At 34.4% G+C, this 17,559-nt stretch overlaps 1 protein-coding gene across 4 annotated transcripts in view; it reads left to right on the top strand.

Annotated features, from left to right (window-relative positions):
- Positions 1-16,351, top strand: part of LOC109101046 — a 139,999-nt gene extending 123,648 nt beyond the window's left edge. For 2 of the 4 annotated variants that reach the window (XM_042738680.1, XM_042738683.1), the window contains 5 exons: positions 9,584-9,814; positions 12,220-12,381; positions 12,593-12,697; positions 13,977-14,048; positions 15,790-16,351. In XM_042738680.1, the coding sequence (XP_042594614.1) occupies positions 9,584-9,814; positions 12,220-12,381; positions 12,593-12,697; positions 13,977-14,048; positions 15,790-15,968 (749 nt within the window). In that variant the 3' untranslated portion in view covers positions 15,969-16,351. Of the gene's footprint in view, positions 1-7,134; positions 7,286-8,884; positions 9,215-9,583; positions 9,815-12,219; positions 12,382-12,592; positions 12,698-13,976; positions 14,049-15,789 lie in introns of those variants that run through there. The other 2 variants (XM_042738681.1, XM_042738682.1) reach the window with 2 other exon arrangements.
- The last annotated feature ends 1,208 nt before the right edge of the window (positions 16,352-17,559 follow it).

Raw genomic sequence — 17,559 nt, 5'->3', positions numbered from 1 at the left:
GCTACAATTTGCACGAGCTCACCAAAATTAGACAGTTGAAGACTGGAAAAATGTTGCCTGGTCTGATTAGTTTTGATTTCTGTTGAGACATTCAGATGGTAGAGTCAGAATTTGTCATAAACAGAATGAGAACATGGATCCATCATGCCTTGTTACCACTGTGCAGGCTGCTGGTGGTGGTGTAATGGTGTGGGGGATGTTTTCTTGGCACACTTTAGGCCCCTTAGTGCCAATTGGGCATCGTTTAAACACCACGGTCTACCTGAGCATTGTTTCTAACCATGTCCATCCCTTTATGACCACCATGTACCCATCCTCTGATGGCTGCTTCCAGCAGGATAATGCACCATGTCACAAAGCTCGAATCATTTCAAATTGGTTTCTTGAACATGACAATGAGTTCGCTGTACTAAAATGGCCCCCACAGTCACCAGATCTCAACCCAATAGAGCACTCTTTGGGATGTGGTGGAACGGGAGCTTCGTGCCCTGGATGTGCATCCCACAAATCTCCATCAACTGCAAGATGCTATCCTATCAATATGGGCCAACATTTCTAAAGAATGATTTCAGCACCTTGTTGAATCAATGCCACGTAGAATTAAGGCAGTTCTGAAGGCGAAAGGGGGTCAAACACAGTATTAGTATGGTGTTCCTAATAATCCTTTAAGTGAGTGTATAATCTATAGTGTTTTAAATGTTTATAGTGTTTTTTAAATGTTTAACATCGTTAAAAAATACTGCTATTTGCACTTAGTGTAAATATCATCTATCGCTAAGAATATATGCTATTTACACCTAGTGCAAATAGCCGCTGCCTAAAAGAATACATTGGCGCTCATCACTAAACACAGCAGAATATCATCATCATGGATCTCTTGCTATAATACAATACAATACTCCCACCTTGTGGGCTATTTATGGAAGCTCGTTTCTGCCACTAAATAAAGAAATAATTAATTAATAAAGAAATAGCAACTTTTTATCTCACAGTTATAAAATTTATATCTTGCATTGTCTATATATCGCAATTCTGAGAAAAAAGTCAGAATGAATGTTAAGATAAAATCTGCAAAATACACTACCTTTTTTTAAAATAAATAAATAAACATTGTTTTTCATTGTCTAAATATATAATAAATAAATTCAGACGAACAGTTTGTGATTTTCTGCCTTTATTGAACATTACACTGCTTTTGGTCCATTTTGCAACATGATTCAATTAAAACACAGCGCTATACATACATGCACGCTGGATACCTTTTACCACACAAGGCTGCATCCAGATTTATTTAATAATCCATGAAGCACTTCATCCATTAGCTTTTCTCTCTGTGACAACAAAAGCAGACTTTTATTATGTTGTTAGCAGTTAGCAGAGTAGGCGGGGAGGAGCTCTGGGAGGAGCTGAGTAAATTTATTCTGACGTCACACAACAGTATTTCAACTAGGAGCAATTGCAATTTAGATATCTTAAACTATAATTGTGACTAGCCAAAATTGAATAGAGATATCTCTAATTACATTTGCAGATGTATGACGACGTGTGTCTATTGAAGATATCTGTAAAGTAATTATAAATATCTTAAATGGAGTTTTGACTAGTCAAATCATATTTATAGATATCTCTAATCCAATTTTTACTAGTGCAATTATAATTGCAGATATCTCTTATTGTCATTGTGACTAGTTGAATTATAATTATGACTCGTCAAAATACAATTGTTCCTATCTTAAATTATATTTATGGATAGTCAAACCAAAATTTTAAATGCTAAAACGGCTTGCGATACTTACCCTTAATATCAAGGATGCAGAACGATTAGACGCAGCAGTTCAAACCGCTCACAAAACTCCACTGCATGATGGCGTGATGACGTGTTCACAAACTTCCCGCCGCAGTGCTGATCATGCGCACTCACCAGAGAGTGTTGTTGATATGAAGCACCTCAGTCTCATGATTCAACAAGTGCTGATCTAATTCATTTGATTGTTTCTTAATTTAGTTACAAATTACAAGATTGAATCATTTAACAGAAGTAAACTCGCTATATTCTTATTAATCAGACATATTTGTATTTTGCAAATCAAACAAGTGGCTAGTTGACATTTTTGAGTGCAGTAGTACGTGGGGACATGTAGAGCAAGACTCTGGTTAAGTTTGCAGAAAACAAATTGATTTTAATTTTTTATGAATTTTCCAATTTTGAGTGTATAGTGATAAAGATAGCATTTGTAATAATTTAGCATGCAATTATTAAAGAATGATACAGTAAAATGATATGAAAATCCCCACAGTGGTACTTGGGGACATGTAGGACAAGAGTCTGGTGGAGTTTGCAGAAAACAATTTGATTTTAATACTTAATTAATTTTCAAATATGAGTGTATAGTGAGAATGATGGCATTTTTCATGATTTTGGCATGAAATTATTAAATAGTGATACAGTAAAATGATATGAAAATCACCACAGTGGTACTTGGGGACATGTAGAATAAGAGTCTGGTGGAGTTTGCAGAAAACAATTTGATTTTAATTCTTAATTAATTTTCAAATATGTGTATAGTGAGAAAGCATTTTTTTTTAATTTGTCATGCAATTATTAAAGAATGATACAGTAAAATAATATGAAAATCACCACAATGATACTTGGGGACATGTAGAACAAGAGTCTGGTAGAGTTTGCAGAAAACAATTTGATTTTGATTTTTTTTTTAGGAATTTTCAACATTTGACTATAAAGTGAAAAAAGGTACAATTTTTCATGATTTTGGCATGCAATTATTAAAGAATGATACAGTAAAATGATATGAAAATCACCACAGTGGTATATATGGACATGTACAACAAAAACAATTTATTTATTTATTTATTTTGTTTATGTCGTTCTTTATTTTGTAATGCAATTATTAAATAATCCCCACAGTGGGGACTTGGGGATATGTAGAATAAGAGTCTGGTGGAGTTTGCAGAAAACAATTTGATTTTAATTCCTAATTAATTTTCAAATATGACTGTATAGTGAGAAAGATATTTTTCATGAATTTGGCAAGCGTTTATTAAAGAATGATACAGTAAAATAATATGAAAATCACCACAGTGGTACTTGGGGTCATGTAGAAAAAGAGTTTGCGGAAAACAATTTGATTTTGATTTTTTATGAATTTTCCAAATTTTACTATAGATTGAAAAAGGTACCATTTTTCATGATTTTGGCATGCAATTATTAAAGAATGATACAGTAAAATGATATGAAAATCCCCACAGTGGTACTTTGGGACATGTAGAATAAGAGACTGGTGGAGTTTGCAGAAAACAATTTGATTTGAATTCTTAATTAATTTTCAAACATGAGTGTATAATGAGAAAGATAGCAATTTTCATGAATTTGTCATGCAATTATTAAAGAATGATACAGTAAAATAATATGAAAATCACCACAGTGGTATATACTGTATGGACATATACAACAAAAACAATTTATTTATTTATTTTTGTTTGTTTATTTTGTTCTTTATTTTTTCATGCAATTATTAAATAATGAAACAGTGAAATGACATGAAAACAGTTTGGTTTTGTCATTTTTAATATTTTTTCCCCCTCACTTTATGTTGATGTTCTCCACATAAGCAGGATACACCATACAATAGCACTGAATGATAACATGCACTTATAACAATTAAAAAGCGAATGAATTCCGTCATTCTTAAAAAAATTAAAATCCATGGATCCAACTGATTTAGAATAATGTTAACTGTAAGTAGAAAGACAGTTGTACAAAACATAAAAAAGCTAGTAATGCTTAAGTGAAGTATTTTTACTTTTCTGTAGTTTTTCAATGGATCTTGGCCATACCGACATCATTACCTGAGCAGTCGACGGCTGCGCATTTATTGCATGAACAGAGCAAAAATTAAAGTGTCTAAACCATACGCACAGTTCCATTGAATGATACGTGTGTTTTAACTGTCATTGAACCAAATGTACGAAGGAAACTTAAAACAACTACAGCATTAACAACAACCTTGAAATAAGAGCGCGAGGTTTATCTGGTAATCAGAGGCATGAAAGTAGAGTTTGTTGCTACAGCAAACAGACATCGGTTGTGTTTTCTTTCAGAATCATTATTCGCTGATGGAGAGGACAAGTTAAATTCTATAGCATTTTATTTTATGAAAATGAGATAAAGAAGTTTTCGCACTGGACCAATTTCTATAGGAAACAGAGATTGTGAAGCAAATAAAATAAATATTGATTTTGGTGATCTCATCATTAAAGTGGAAGAAAGCCGAAAAATCAAAAAGCAAGCGAAAGTGGAGAGGCGCCGCCGGACAAAGAAAAAACCTGAAATACCAGCAGAATTTGAATTTCAAGTTGAGAACTATAATAAAGTAGATGAGAAAACAGGAAACTTTGAATAAGAAAATAATGAAACTGATAAGAGAGATGGCTGAATATAATAGGATTAATCTTGAACTGCAAGCATTAACAAGTGACTTAGAACCATTGAAACTTAAAGCTCCAGTTCTAAAGTTATAGAAGTTTCAGATGTATATTTTGATCACACATTCTGTTCCCCATTTCTATAATTATTCATCTTTGAGGCTTAAGTTGCTATGTGCTTTGTTTATTTAGACGGTGGAAATGAAGGGGCTGCATCTTACAATAAACTTGTGAGAAGGAACCTCTACCTAGCCATACTAATTTTATTATATCTGGATACAAGTGTGACTTTTGTGGTTGAGACAATGCATACTTATAACTATGCTTTAGAGGTGTTATGGATATTTTTATGGGTTAAAATTAATATGAGCATTTGCATGTTTTACTAATAGCCCATGCAATTCTTCCATTGAAGTGTTGATACTCTGATAAGTGTGATAAAGCTCATGTACTCTGTGTATGAATGTACAAGACTACCATATAAGGATGAATGCAGGGAAGTTAATGCAAATTTTATGCAAGGCTATAAAAGGCCAAGGAGAGCTTTGTGCATGGCCGCACTCCGATGGTGGAGACTCACTCGCTGTTATTTTCATTTTTTAGCAGGTATGAAGTATTGTCTATTAATAAAGCAAAGCCATTACAAATGGTGATGCATTAAAACTTTATTAAAAGAAAAGTCAAGTAATTTATTTATAACATATTATACTGAAACTGAAAATTCCTTCAAGCCTCAAGAAGCCCGAACTCAGCTGAGCAGACTCGGACACGGGGAGGATTCCAAGTCTTTTTGTCACATTTCCGGATCTCAGAGGTAAGGGCAAATGAATTGCAGCTGTTGATGATAATAAGGGATGTGCATAAGATGTTATATGGATTTTCCTCTGGATAGGAAACTTAACACTATACATAATACTTTTAATGATATTTTAAGATCTTTGCTTACAAAAATTTCTTAATATGCCATGTTATGCCATAGCATTGTTACGCCCCGTCTAGGGTGAAGGTACTACATGAAGCAGTATGAGGACATGGAGGAGTTTTGGAAAACAAACAGTGATGATTTTACAGTACAAGAGGGGAAATTTTATCTTCAGGAGCCGACAAGGCCAAAATAACAAACAGAAAACAACTAATATTCAAACCTCTAAATTCCCTAGTTCACAAAAAAAAAAGAGAAAAAAAAGAGAAAAAATAATATAAAATACAATTACTTTCCTAACTTCCTGTCCAACAACAATCAATAAACAAGGTTCCAACAAATATAGCGTCAGTCTGCCTACCTCCCCAGAATACTATTATATACAGTTATTTACAATGATAAGTGAACAGATCCAAACAGGGGCAATCCAGAATCATAGTCAAAGAACAGGCGGAAGTCAGTAGTATGAACAAATGGGCAAAGCAAACTAACAAACAATAAACAATCTCTCACCAGCGAACATTATAGTGAACACAAAAAGAAATTGTAATTCTTATTATTACTTGTAACTAATTTGACTGAGTAGAGGAGTAGAGGAAGAGGAAAGAGAGCAAAAAGCTGAAGCAGGAAGTGATGACGCTTCTTATAGGCAGCAAGGAGTCAGCTGATCAGACAGGGCGTGGCACCAATTAGACTGCAGGAACCAATCAGCTTCTTCCTGGACAGAAGACACGCACAAACACTTCCCAAACATAAGAAAACACAGAAGTAGAACACAAGGGACGTAGCAGCATCATTAAACTAGCATCTAACAATGGACAAAACTGTTTTTTGTTTTGTTTTGTTTTTTTCTTTAACCTATGGTTCTCCAACCGTAAAGGCTGCTGTGTAATTTGCCCCCGACTAAGCATTTACAGAATCTAGGGGAAGCATTTAAATAATCCTGTGAATGCACTTAAAGAATGCAGAATTGAATCGTTAATCAAATTGAATCGAATTTAATTGTGAATTGCATTGAACTGAATTGTTCTCAATTTGCAAAAATCGTTCTGGAAATGAATCGAAAACCTATGAATCATGAATCGAATCAATTCGATGTCTAACCAAAGATTCACTACCCTAGAGTATAGAGTATAGAATTTAACTAAAAAAACATCCTTAATGTAGCTTTTAATGATAAGTTAAGCTCATTTCAGTTGTGTTGTTCTGAATGAAATGAGATCAGATGGCTGTGAAAGAGTGCAGCTGTAGTTGTAGTTTTCTCCTGCAGGTGGCGCTCTCTACATCAGCAGCTCTGAGTACCATGAGTCTCTGCTCCAGTCAACAGAAGATCACAATCCTCTCTTCATTCACATGTGAACTGACTAGAACTGAGTCAAACATCAGCACACACTCAATACACACAGCTGCATGTAGACCTGATTCTGCTTTACTCTCAATAAAAACTGTCCTGAGCATTTCATTAATACAGTAAAGATACTGTTTTATGTGATCTGCAAGAGACTCTGTGAAGTCATCTGCAAAACTAGTAATTTTACTTCACTCAGAAAGAAATGCTGTCCACTTGTTGCTTCTAAAACAAGATTTTTTGCACTTTTTTTAGAAAATGTGCCTGATAACTGTTCTTTCTTTCTCTTAGTTTCTCTTGTTTCAGATGTATTGTAGTGCAAACTGACAGCATGTGTCTTCCCCCATAAGAAGAAACTTCCTCTTTCCTCAGTGAAGCGGTCAGAGGTTTCCTCGTGTGTCAGTCCAGTGTGAGTCTCGCCGTGAAGACACTTGTCTTGATGAGAGCCAGAACACAGACGATCTGAAGCAGCGTCACACTCTTCTGCTGGGATTGAGTTCTTCTGAAACTGGACTTTAGAGAAATGATGCTCATCTTTGGACTGATGCTGCTGCTGCTGCAGACTGCTGCATGTGAGTCACTTTCACATCAAACTCTTATGATGCTGATCAATCAGATCAATCTCTGAAATAAAGACATTTGAGTTGTAATATTACATTAAGAGTCAGCAGAGATCTAGTCAGTGTTTTCTGATCTTAAACAGTTTGTATCAGTGGAGTATTATAAAATGTGAGAGGAAGTGAGCGTTTCTTCATGTTCATTGTGCTAAAAAGTTTGTATTTGTATTTTAGTATTTTCGTAAATGTATAAATTTTTTTTTACTTTTTTTACTAGCCTATATTGAGGATTGATAAAATGATGTCTCTTCATTAAATATGATATGAGAAATATCAAAACACTATTAATAAAGAGAGAACTGTCACAGTGTAATAGGATTCAGCAAAAAAGTGCAGGACAAAGACAAATTCTGCATTATAAAAATGTCACGTTGACATGCATAAAGCCATTTAGAAAATAAAACTATGCAGACTGTGAAAGCATGAGTTTCATTTGAATAAAATTAACATTAAGATGAATGAGAGCATTAAGACATTGTTGAGACATTCCAGTGTTCAACAGACATTTTTAATTAAAGTAAATGTTTGATTATAACAGATATTTTGTATCACGCTCTAATTTGAGTTCAGTCTGTGCAAGGACAGGATTATGTTCAGTGTCCTGTTAATTATAACATTATTAAAGGGATAGTTCACCCAAAAAAAGAAAATTCTGTCATTAATTGTTCACCCTCGTGTCGTTCCAAACCCGTAAGACCTTCGTTCATTGTCGAAATGCAAATGAATATATTTTTGAAGAAATCCGAGAGCTTTCTGTCCCTCTTTAGACAGCAATGTAATTACCACAATCAAGGCAAGAAACACAGTAAGGACATCGTTAAACAGTCCATGTGACATCAGTGGTGCAACCATAACCTTACAAAGCTACGAGAATACTTTTCTTTTGCACAGAGAAAACAAAAATAACTTTATTCAACAATTCTTCTCCTCCGCGTCACCCTGCCTCTGTTTTGAAGGAGTATCACAATGTATGCTCGTGATTTTCCTGCATGTAACTATCCCTTCAAGTCAGGAGACACACAAATAATACAAATCTGTGTTTATTGTGAAGATGAGTGTAAGCAGCTATGTCTACGACTTAAATTAGCTGAGGGATGCTGGACAGTGCTTGTTAATGGACACACACCACTGGTTTATTATTAACTGAAGGTTAAAATGCTCACAGTTGTAGATTTATGTTTCCAAACAAACAGTCAATAAATCCACATTTCCAGTCCTTCATCTGTACAAATTTACTGCTTGCTTATATAACCCAGTGTAACTGTGCACCTTCCCTCCTGTTATCTGAGGGAAGTTTCCCGCCTGTACTGTATTATGTAACTAATTACCCAAGAATGACCCCTACTGGACACCTGCATGTAAAAGTTTAAAGTAAAGATAAAATGGTTCTTAGATGAGCATTATTGAGATGAACTGAGATCAGATCAATAATTGGTTTGATGTGTTTCTTCAGTTGAACTTTAATTCTGTGAATGTGTTTGTGTAATTTGTGTCTGATTTAAATTCATGATGTCCTAAAAATTTTGGAACATTTTTGTGTGTTTTGTTCTTCAGGTCTGGAGTTAAACTGCAGTTTTGATCGGTCTGATCCCTGTTACACAGCTCTGGGACACAAACTCAATCTGCTGATGGACGCTAGTAAACGTGACCTGAAGATAGAAAAGAGTATAGACAGGACACAAAATGATCCAGTTTGTAAAGTAAAGAATGGCAAGATGAGGATGAGTGAATGTGATCTTTATAATAACAGACCTGAAGTGTCAGTCATTAATGGGCCTGTGATAATAAACCGTGTGTTCAGAGCAGATTCGGGGAATTACACATTAAATCTCTTTCACTCAGATGGCACAGAAACATCTAGAAATCTTCAAGTGATTGTTGAAGGTACAGAAACTCTCTCATCAGACTCATTACAATCTTATGTTCTCCAAAGATCTCACTCTCATGCAAATGAATCAGTTAAATCTCTGTGAAGGTTTTTATTGCAGCTCATTACTGAATATCTGGAAGAATTTAGTCAACAGCATCTTCACTTTCTTTGAGTCTGAGACTATTTTAAGAATTAAAAACCCAGCCTGTTGCTAACTGTGTACTGCATACTGCTTTTAAAAAATGTGGAATTTTTTAGTCAGCATCTTCTTTTTCTTTGAGTCTTACACTATTGTCAGATATAAATTTGTCAAATGTTTTGACTTACTCATTTACATAATATCAAGAAATAATCATGTGACTGTGATGTGTCCCTCCCTCCAGCTCCTATTGGCTCAGTGAACGTGTCATTCAACTGCTCCTCCAATCAGACTTCAGTGTTCTGCTCCTCTGAGGGGGATCAGCTCCTCTACAGCTGGACTCTGAATGGAGATCCACTGATGGATGGAAACAGCAGCATTGATCTGGATGAGAGAACTGATGGAGACATCAGCTGCAGCGTGAAGAACCACGTCAGTCACGCACAGAACACCATTAGACTCAAACCCTGTCCTGGTGAGATTTTAATACATGAATGCCAACGTATTTGCTAACCAAAAGCAACAAGAGTGAAGCAGAATCTCATAAAACCTGTCAAGAACATGTCTAAGCCATGTTTTACCCCCAAATTAGCAGTAACTCTGAAGCATATTCCGATGGATTGTGATGGTTTTAACATGTCTAAGTCATGTTTTACCCCCAAATTAGCAGTAACTCTGATATTTTAGATGTTTTACCCCCAAATTAGCAGTAACTCTGAAGCATATTTTGATGGATTGTTTTTTTATTTTTAATTTTTTTATTATATCATCTTTAGCTGGCATGGCAGAAAAAAAAAAAACTAAAAAAAAACCTAACAAACATTTCACCCCAAAATCAAATTTTTATTGCATAAATTAAATGAGACCTATTTTACAAACATTCATTTTTTGCATTGTGAAATTATTTTAATTTAAAAACATGTCCACTCACTAAATTTTCTTTACTCTAATGGTTTACAATTTAGCTTTTTCTCTCTCTTTTTTATTTATTTATTTATTTATTGGTAATTGTAGTTGTTTACAGAAATTTTTGTTATTTTATTGTTATTGATACATTTTTACTTATAATATGTAATATGATCATTTAATCTGCATAGTTTGAAGACAGACAGGTGTTTGTTTATTTGTAACTCTCTTTTGCCTCCACAGAGTGATTGCTAATCTTCCTGGGCTCCACAAATCTGTACAAGACAAAAGTCAGACAAATAAGTGAAATATGAACAAAAATACAATTACACTATTTGCATCACAAAACTATACATCTTAGCAGTAGCAACACATAAAACATATGTCTACGTATTTATAACCATATTCTCGCATTTTCTTTAAAAACATATGTGCAATTGCTCTTTTGTATATTATAATGGGAACCATATTCAAAACAAGCCTTTCATCTTTTTTTATTTTTATTTTTTGTGAACATGGTAAAGGGATTTGAGCCTTACTCACTTGACATATTTTACAATCATGTCTAAATAATCCCACATATACAGGCTTTTCAAATAAAAAATAAAAAACAGGGTGTGTGATACAGTACTTGATTATCTTATGAAAATATACCAACAGTTGTAAATGTAATGTAACCTTTATGACAGCCATGATAACTGTGCTAATGCACATCACTAACATTAGCTCAAAGTGGATGGTGAAGCACTAGTCTGGAAGTGTTTTTAGGTGTTTCTCAGACGCACTTGACCATAACATTAAGGCAGTACTCAAGATGCAATAATTTTAATGACTGCACCACATCTTTTAAAGCTTAGGATGGAATAAATTTAGAACATTTCCTGGCCACCGCTATACCTTTTCCCATAGTGCTATATAATCTATATATTCAGACCAGGACAGCATATTTTCAAGTTTCACACCCAGCAACTTAACAATTGTTACTTGTTTCACTGGCCCCCAATAAATAAATAAATTCAAGTCAGCAGCCTTAGTAATATTTTTTATAACGAAAAATGATACATTTAGTTTTTCTATATTTATATATGTACAATAAGTACTGCCATTGTTTTTTATTTTTTTTTATTTTTTTATTTTGCATCATCATAATGAGAATTGAGGGTTTTTGTGGAGGAAATTTTATTTTCTGTATTATTTGCTTCGCTGTACTAGAGAGTGTTCTTTAGAGTGACTCTGAGTGCTTCAGTATGCTTGAGTTTTCAATGACCTGAGATGTGTGATTTAGTTTGTTTGTGTGTGTGTGTGTGTGTGTGTGTGTGTGTGTGTGTGTGTGTGTGTGTGTGTGTGTGTGTGTGTGTGCAAGGGTTAAGGTTAGACAGAGATGTTATTTTAGTTTCTTAGACATCCTGGCTCCTTAGAAAATGATTTGCATTAAATTCTTAGAAACTCATCTGGAGGACATAGTTGGACACCTTAAATGGACATATATGTTGAATATGAATTATGATTGGATGAGAACAAAGCATCCGCATTTGATGAAGGTATAAAGGTTGAGTTTGGGTGTTTTCTTTTTGTTGCAATCTACAACTAACCCTGAATGACTGTATGAATGTAGAACTTTTCCTGCAGGAAAATAAATATTCTTTTGTCTCATACCTTTAATTGAAATGGAAAATTGCCACACCAGTTTTTTTGTTTGGATTTTCCTTATATATCAGAAATATGATTTGAGGGATAAATACAGTCTAATGCCCCTAAAACATGCAATGAAACATTATACAGAATATTACGTACTACTTACTGTTTTGATTTTGATTTTGAACTGATATGTGACCTGTACGTCTCCTTTACATGTTTCATGAGATTCAGACAAATAAATTCTCTCAACTGGCCAATTAATTCTTCAAAATGATTAATGCAGTAATTTCTATTAAGAGAGAAAGCAGCTGATTCTGTGCTGATGTTTTATTTCAGAGCCAACTACTGCAGCTGTGACCTCTAGTGTGACCTCTAGTTTGACCTCTAGTTTGACCTCTAGTGTGACCTCACAGGCATCAGAAAATGGTACAAGTTTCTCATCAGCTGGTATGAATGTCACCACGAATGTCACTCTGAGCTCTGAAGAGAGATGGAAGTGTGAGTGTTGAGCTACAACAAATACAGTAAATTACACATAAATCCAAAAATAACGATGGCAGTGATACAGGCTCTAGCTAATATGATTTTGAACTAATTAATTGTGCTGTTAAATTGCATGTAGTTGTTACAGTGTTTTTCCGTGTTGCAGTTGGTGTGAATGAGCAGTTTTGGAGTTTGATTTAAATGACCTTGGGTTTTTCTCCCATAGTTTTACTCTATATGATTGCTTCTGGCTGCGTTGCTCTGATCCTGATTCTGCTGTTCATCACCGTATGTTACGTTTACAAGAAAAAACAGCAAAAGTCGACAACAGGTCAGTTCATTTAAAATCTGTAATGATATTATTCAATGAAAGCGGCAATTACAGAGCCAAACACATTGGTTATTATGCCTTAAAATGCTGAGAAGATTTATAGCTTATATGGATTCATCAAGATCTCCTTGGAGTTCATATTGGGAGTACAAGTCAGACAGCATGATATCTCAGATCAACCCTTTTATCTGCTTAATTTGTCTTGAAGTGACGAGGGAATGGACAGCACCTGGTCAATTAACCTTTTCTAAGTCAACTGTCCAAATACTATTGAGCCCCTGAAAATGGAGGTACTTTGCTTCAAATGGCTGTAAATCCTAAATGTTAATTGTCATATTTTTGTGGAACCCCTTAAAATGAAGCTCATTTTTATTGATTTTTTTTTTTATAATTTGTAGTGGTGTATAAAGGGCAAAAGCACAAAAACTCAGGCAGTGTCTGAATACTTCTGGACCTGACTGGATGTATTGAATTGATTTGTTTGGGCACTGAACTCCCTTACAAACAGTTTCAAAGACAATTACACCAAGGGTAGAAACATTATAGATGTTATGAAGATAATCTGAGACAGTTTTGGTAGAGATTTGACCAACTTTCAGTAGTTAGAATTGGTTCAAAATGGCAGAAAGGCTATAAACAATATTCCTCAAGCATCATGAATGTATAGAAAGAAAAATCTTTAGTTTCAACCAGATCATTAGATTTAATAATGATTTTTGGCTATTTATTTTTTGGCTAGTAGTACTTAAGTATGATCTTGTATGAATAGAAAGGTTACAGTCTTTGGCCTCAATCATGAAACATGAACATAATTTTTTTTTTTAATGTAAATTATTCATAAAGCTGTTGTGATTCACAAATGTGTTTGTATTTTTACAATGTTAGTTGTTTGGAAAAATTTACAGTAGCTTCCAACATGCCTTGTTTACGAATGACTGGAATTCATTAGCACATGTTTAACTATGACATTTTTAATGGTTTAATGAAGTGTTTGTGAACTTTCGGGAAGGTATTCTCTATTTGCAAATTACTCAGAATTTACCCATATATTTACAAAAGTTTTATGTATGAGATCCAACAAATCAAAGACTAATGAATATCTGACCTCACGTTCTGTATTCTTACCTTTATCTCAATGCGTTACATGCAAACAGTCTGATATGTGAAAAAAGTTTGACCTGCATGATCTGTTATGAGGCTAGTTTTGAAACCAATACTTAAATGATTGAAATATGAGATTGTAGTTGATCTGTTTCTAATGCCAGTGTTTTCCCAACAGCAGCTGCTGGAGATACGGAGCTCATATACACTGATATCTCTCCTGAGAAAAAGGATGAAAATAAGACAACAGGTAAGAAACTCAATGAAGCTCAGAGATCTACTTTAGACTACTTTGTAAAACAACATAGTCTCAGTCATTGAATTAGTCATGTCACTGCCTAGATCTCAAGGTCATTCAGTCACTATTACTAATTGGAAACAAAAACCTTCTAGGTATTTTATCATTGCAAATTGTTATGCGCTGTTGCTCTTTCATGGCTAAAAGAAAAGATTATGTAAAAACTAGATTTCTGTCTTTTAAAATCATTTAGTTTTAAAAAGTTTGAAAGCTGTTTTATAGATTAAGATAATGTTTGAAACACTAAGACAGTAAGTGTCTTGTAAGTGTTCAAATCTTTTTTGTCTCTTTTGCAGTTTATTCTTTTGCCCTGAATCTGTCAGTTAGTTTGTTACTGTGTTTTTCCCCTTTTACACAAATGGAGAAGTGATTCAGAGAAACTGTCATCATTAAACTCTTTCTGCAGAGTGATGGAAAGACTTGCAGGGTTGACTAGTCAAGCTCAACCATTCAATGCTAGGGCAAATCTGCATCTTATTATGCATTCTGACATAGAGTTTTTGTTTATATTCATTACATTAATTCAAAAATTTTACTATTTTGATGTTAAATTGTATTATTATTATATTAAAGATAGAATAGGTGATTTGGTTCAAAAACATTTTGTTATGCTGGTTGAACGTCCCGATAGCAATCACAATTGTTAAAGACACGTTAGGTATTTATATTGGCCATTACACTACTGCAGACCGAGCGAGGAATGGAAGGCTGTCCGTTATTATTGAAATATTATGCCCTTTGTACTGTAATCAAACAGTTCTCAGCGAGAATGGAAGGGTCAGTGAGACATGATCTAATCTGACAGAATTGCATTTGTTTCTCATCGGTTATCCTCTGCTCTGCCTGTGTTGTTGATGTTTCTGGAGGAGGCGTGGCTTCGGAGAGTGATTTGCAGGGAGGGTGGGATCTTATGCATTCAAAGCTAGCTTGCTATGCTAACTTTTCCGAAATCACCTACACTACCTTTAATTGTTAGAATTTGCTATTTAATCTTAATTTCAGTGTTAAATGTGTAATTAAATGAATTATAAGAAGAGGAATGTTCAAAACCATCAGTCTGTTGTTTTCAAAGATTGTAAACCGTAGTTAAAGTTTTAGGTCTTCGGTTGTAAACTAAGACTTCTTATGTCTTCTGTGGAAACTGCAGCATTAGAAACAAAGGTTTAGTGGTTTAGAAAATGAATCTCATTCAATTTAGTAACTAACCTAATTAATCTGTAGAGTAGTTAGTAGTTTAATAGTGTTGGGTCAGGTGATGAATGATTCGTTCATTGCGTCTGTCATGTTACTAAAAAACGAAAGACTCGGGAAGTGAACTTTTATTAGTGTTTATGTTTTGCTCCAATATAATGATTTTCTAATTTAGAATATTATCAAAGATTGTGTAAACATATAACATTTTAACTCTGTTCGAATGAATGAAAAGACTCAAAGATTTGTTCATTTTATTAAATGAGAAACGGCTCAGAGAGTCGTTAAAATGTTCTGATAATTTTAACTTGCACTGCATTGAATCTTTTCATCGTTATTATCTGCTGCTTTCTCGGTGAACTGTTGAAAAGCTTCATTTGTTAGTCAGCAGTTTGTAGTAAAGCTGCTATTTCTGCAGTAGACTAACGGTAACCAACAGCTCCTCAGTATGTGTAGAGACATCTGGTAATGTCTTGTCATCATTTCTCTTTTCTCTCCACAGAATCGCTGCCAGCTGCTGAAGAGGAATACGCCTCAGTCCGACCACAGACAAAGAGGAAGAAGAAGAAGGAGGAGGAAGAGGAGGTCCAGTATGGTGAGGTGACGTTCACTCCGAACCACTCAGTCGCTCCACAGCAGCCTCAGGAGGAGTGTGTTTACGCGCAGGTACAAAGTCGCTAGTCTCACAATAACAAGATCGCACTTTACCTGGACCACCAAGTGCTTTTTTCACCTATGTTTGACTTTGTGAGTTTTATGGGTTGTATAAAGCACACAGGGGCATTGCACAAGATCCCGGGCCCTATGCATGCCCATGAAAATATCCAGGTAAAATAAAATATATTCCAGACTTTTCAAGGGCCCTCTCTTCCTTTGGGGCCCTGGTAATCAGTACTGGTTTTACCCCGAGTCCGACGCCCCTGAAAGCACATATCTCTTTGCAATTGTAAATTATTTTGTGTTGACGTATTTTATGTTGATATGGACTGTAGAGCGAGAGCTTCGTGAGATGTTGAGTAAAAAAAAAAAAGAGGAAACCAAATGCATGTTATTTTTTTCTCAATCCACTGAGCTCTTCTGTTTTTAGCACTTCTACATTTGCAGCTGCGACTTTATGACGGCCAGAAAAGCTTAAACGAGAGTCAGCTTGTAATCATGAATATTGAGGAGGTCATCGAGCTCAATAATCATGAAAACCTCAGTTTGGTGATTTTGAAACAATAAAACATTTCAAAGCAGCTGAAGTTCAAAAGTCACAGAGAACCTGAGCTTGCTAGATTGAGTTCTAGAGAATATAGTAGTTAGTGAAGAGAGTATAACAGTGATATGAGAGAGTTAAAATGAGGGGTTAAAACAGTTCAAATATCTGCATTCGTCTGTCTGGAGTGAGTTGAAGCAGTCACGTGTTTTTAACGTTTACAGCAGGGTCAGAAATTAACAGGGGATTGCGCTGGTGAATTTCCTCAGCATAAACAACACTGTGCAGAAATGATGTACATTAAAGATTCATTTTGTGGCTTTGGTGAAATAATGGGAGTTTTGTGTCTGGGTTTCCCCAGAACCCAGACACAAAACACAAAAATTTTTAATGTTTTCATTATTCAGCATTAATAATCATTATTACAATACCAAGAGCAATAATATATTTAAAATGTTGTCATAATATTGCAGCCATATTGGCTCCTGTTTTTAAACGTGTAATTTAGATACAAGTTTAAACATTCAACTGTTATTGGCAACAGTTTCAAGTATTTTAATTGACTGAAGTAATTGGTTAAATTAAAGTATTTATCATTAAAGACAACACAGATACAATTATTAAGGTGGTGACAAAAATTGACCTCATAAATGTTTTCCTAAATGGAAAAGTTAATTTCTGACCTGGTTTACTGGTACTTCTGTTTACAGATAAATATTGCATTAATAAAGTCTTCAATTTCATTCCTCAAATACTGGAAATGATCTGAGAAAGGCCTGATAATGTCTAAGGGTTTGCACACATAATTGCTTAAAGTACTGTAGTGTTGGTTGATAGTAAATTGTAGGCCTTTCTACTAGCCAAACAGTCCAGGGTTCAATTTCCAGATTTAAAAAAAAAAAAATCTAAAAATATAAATGCATTCAAATCAGTTGAATTTTTATTGCTTTTAATCAAAATTAAATAATAATTAATTTATATTGTCACCCGGCTTTTTATATTGTTTATATTGTTGGATATACATTGTATAATTTTTTGAAAAATGTAAATGATACAAAGATTATTATAGTATGT

Source organism: Cyprinus carpio, chromosome B14 (genome assembly GCF_018340385.1).
Source record: "Cyprinus carpio isolate SPL01 chromosome B14, ASM1834038v1, whole genome shotgun sequence".
Lineage (NCBI taxonomy): Eukaryota > Metazoa > Chordata > Actinopteri > Cypriniformes > Cyprinidae > Cyprinus > Cyprinus carpio.
The sequence above is the reverse complement of the archived record's forward strand: the minus strand, read 5'-3'. Positions and strand labels throughout refer to the sequence as shown.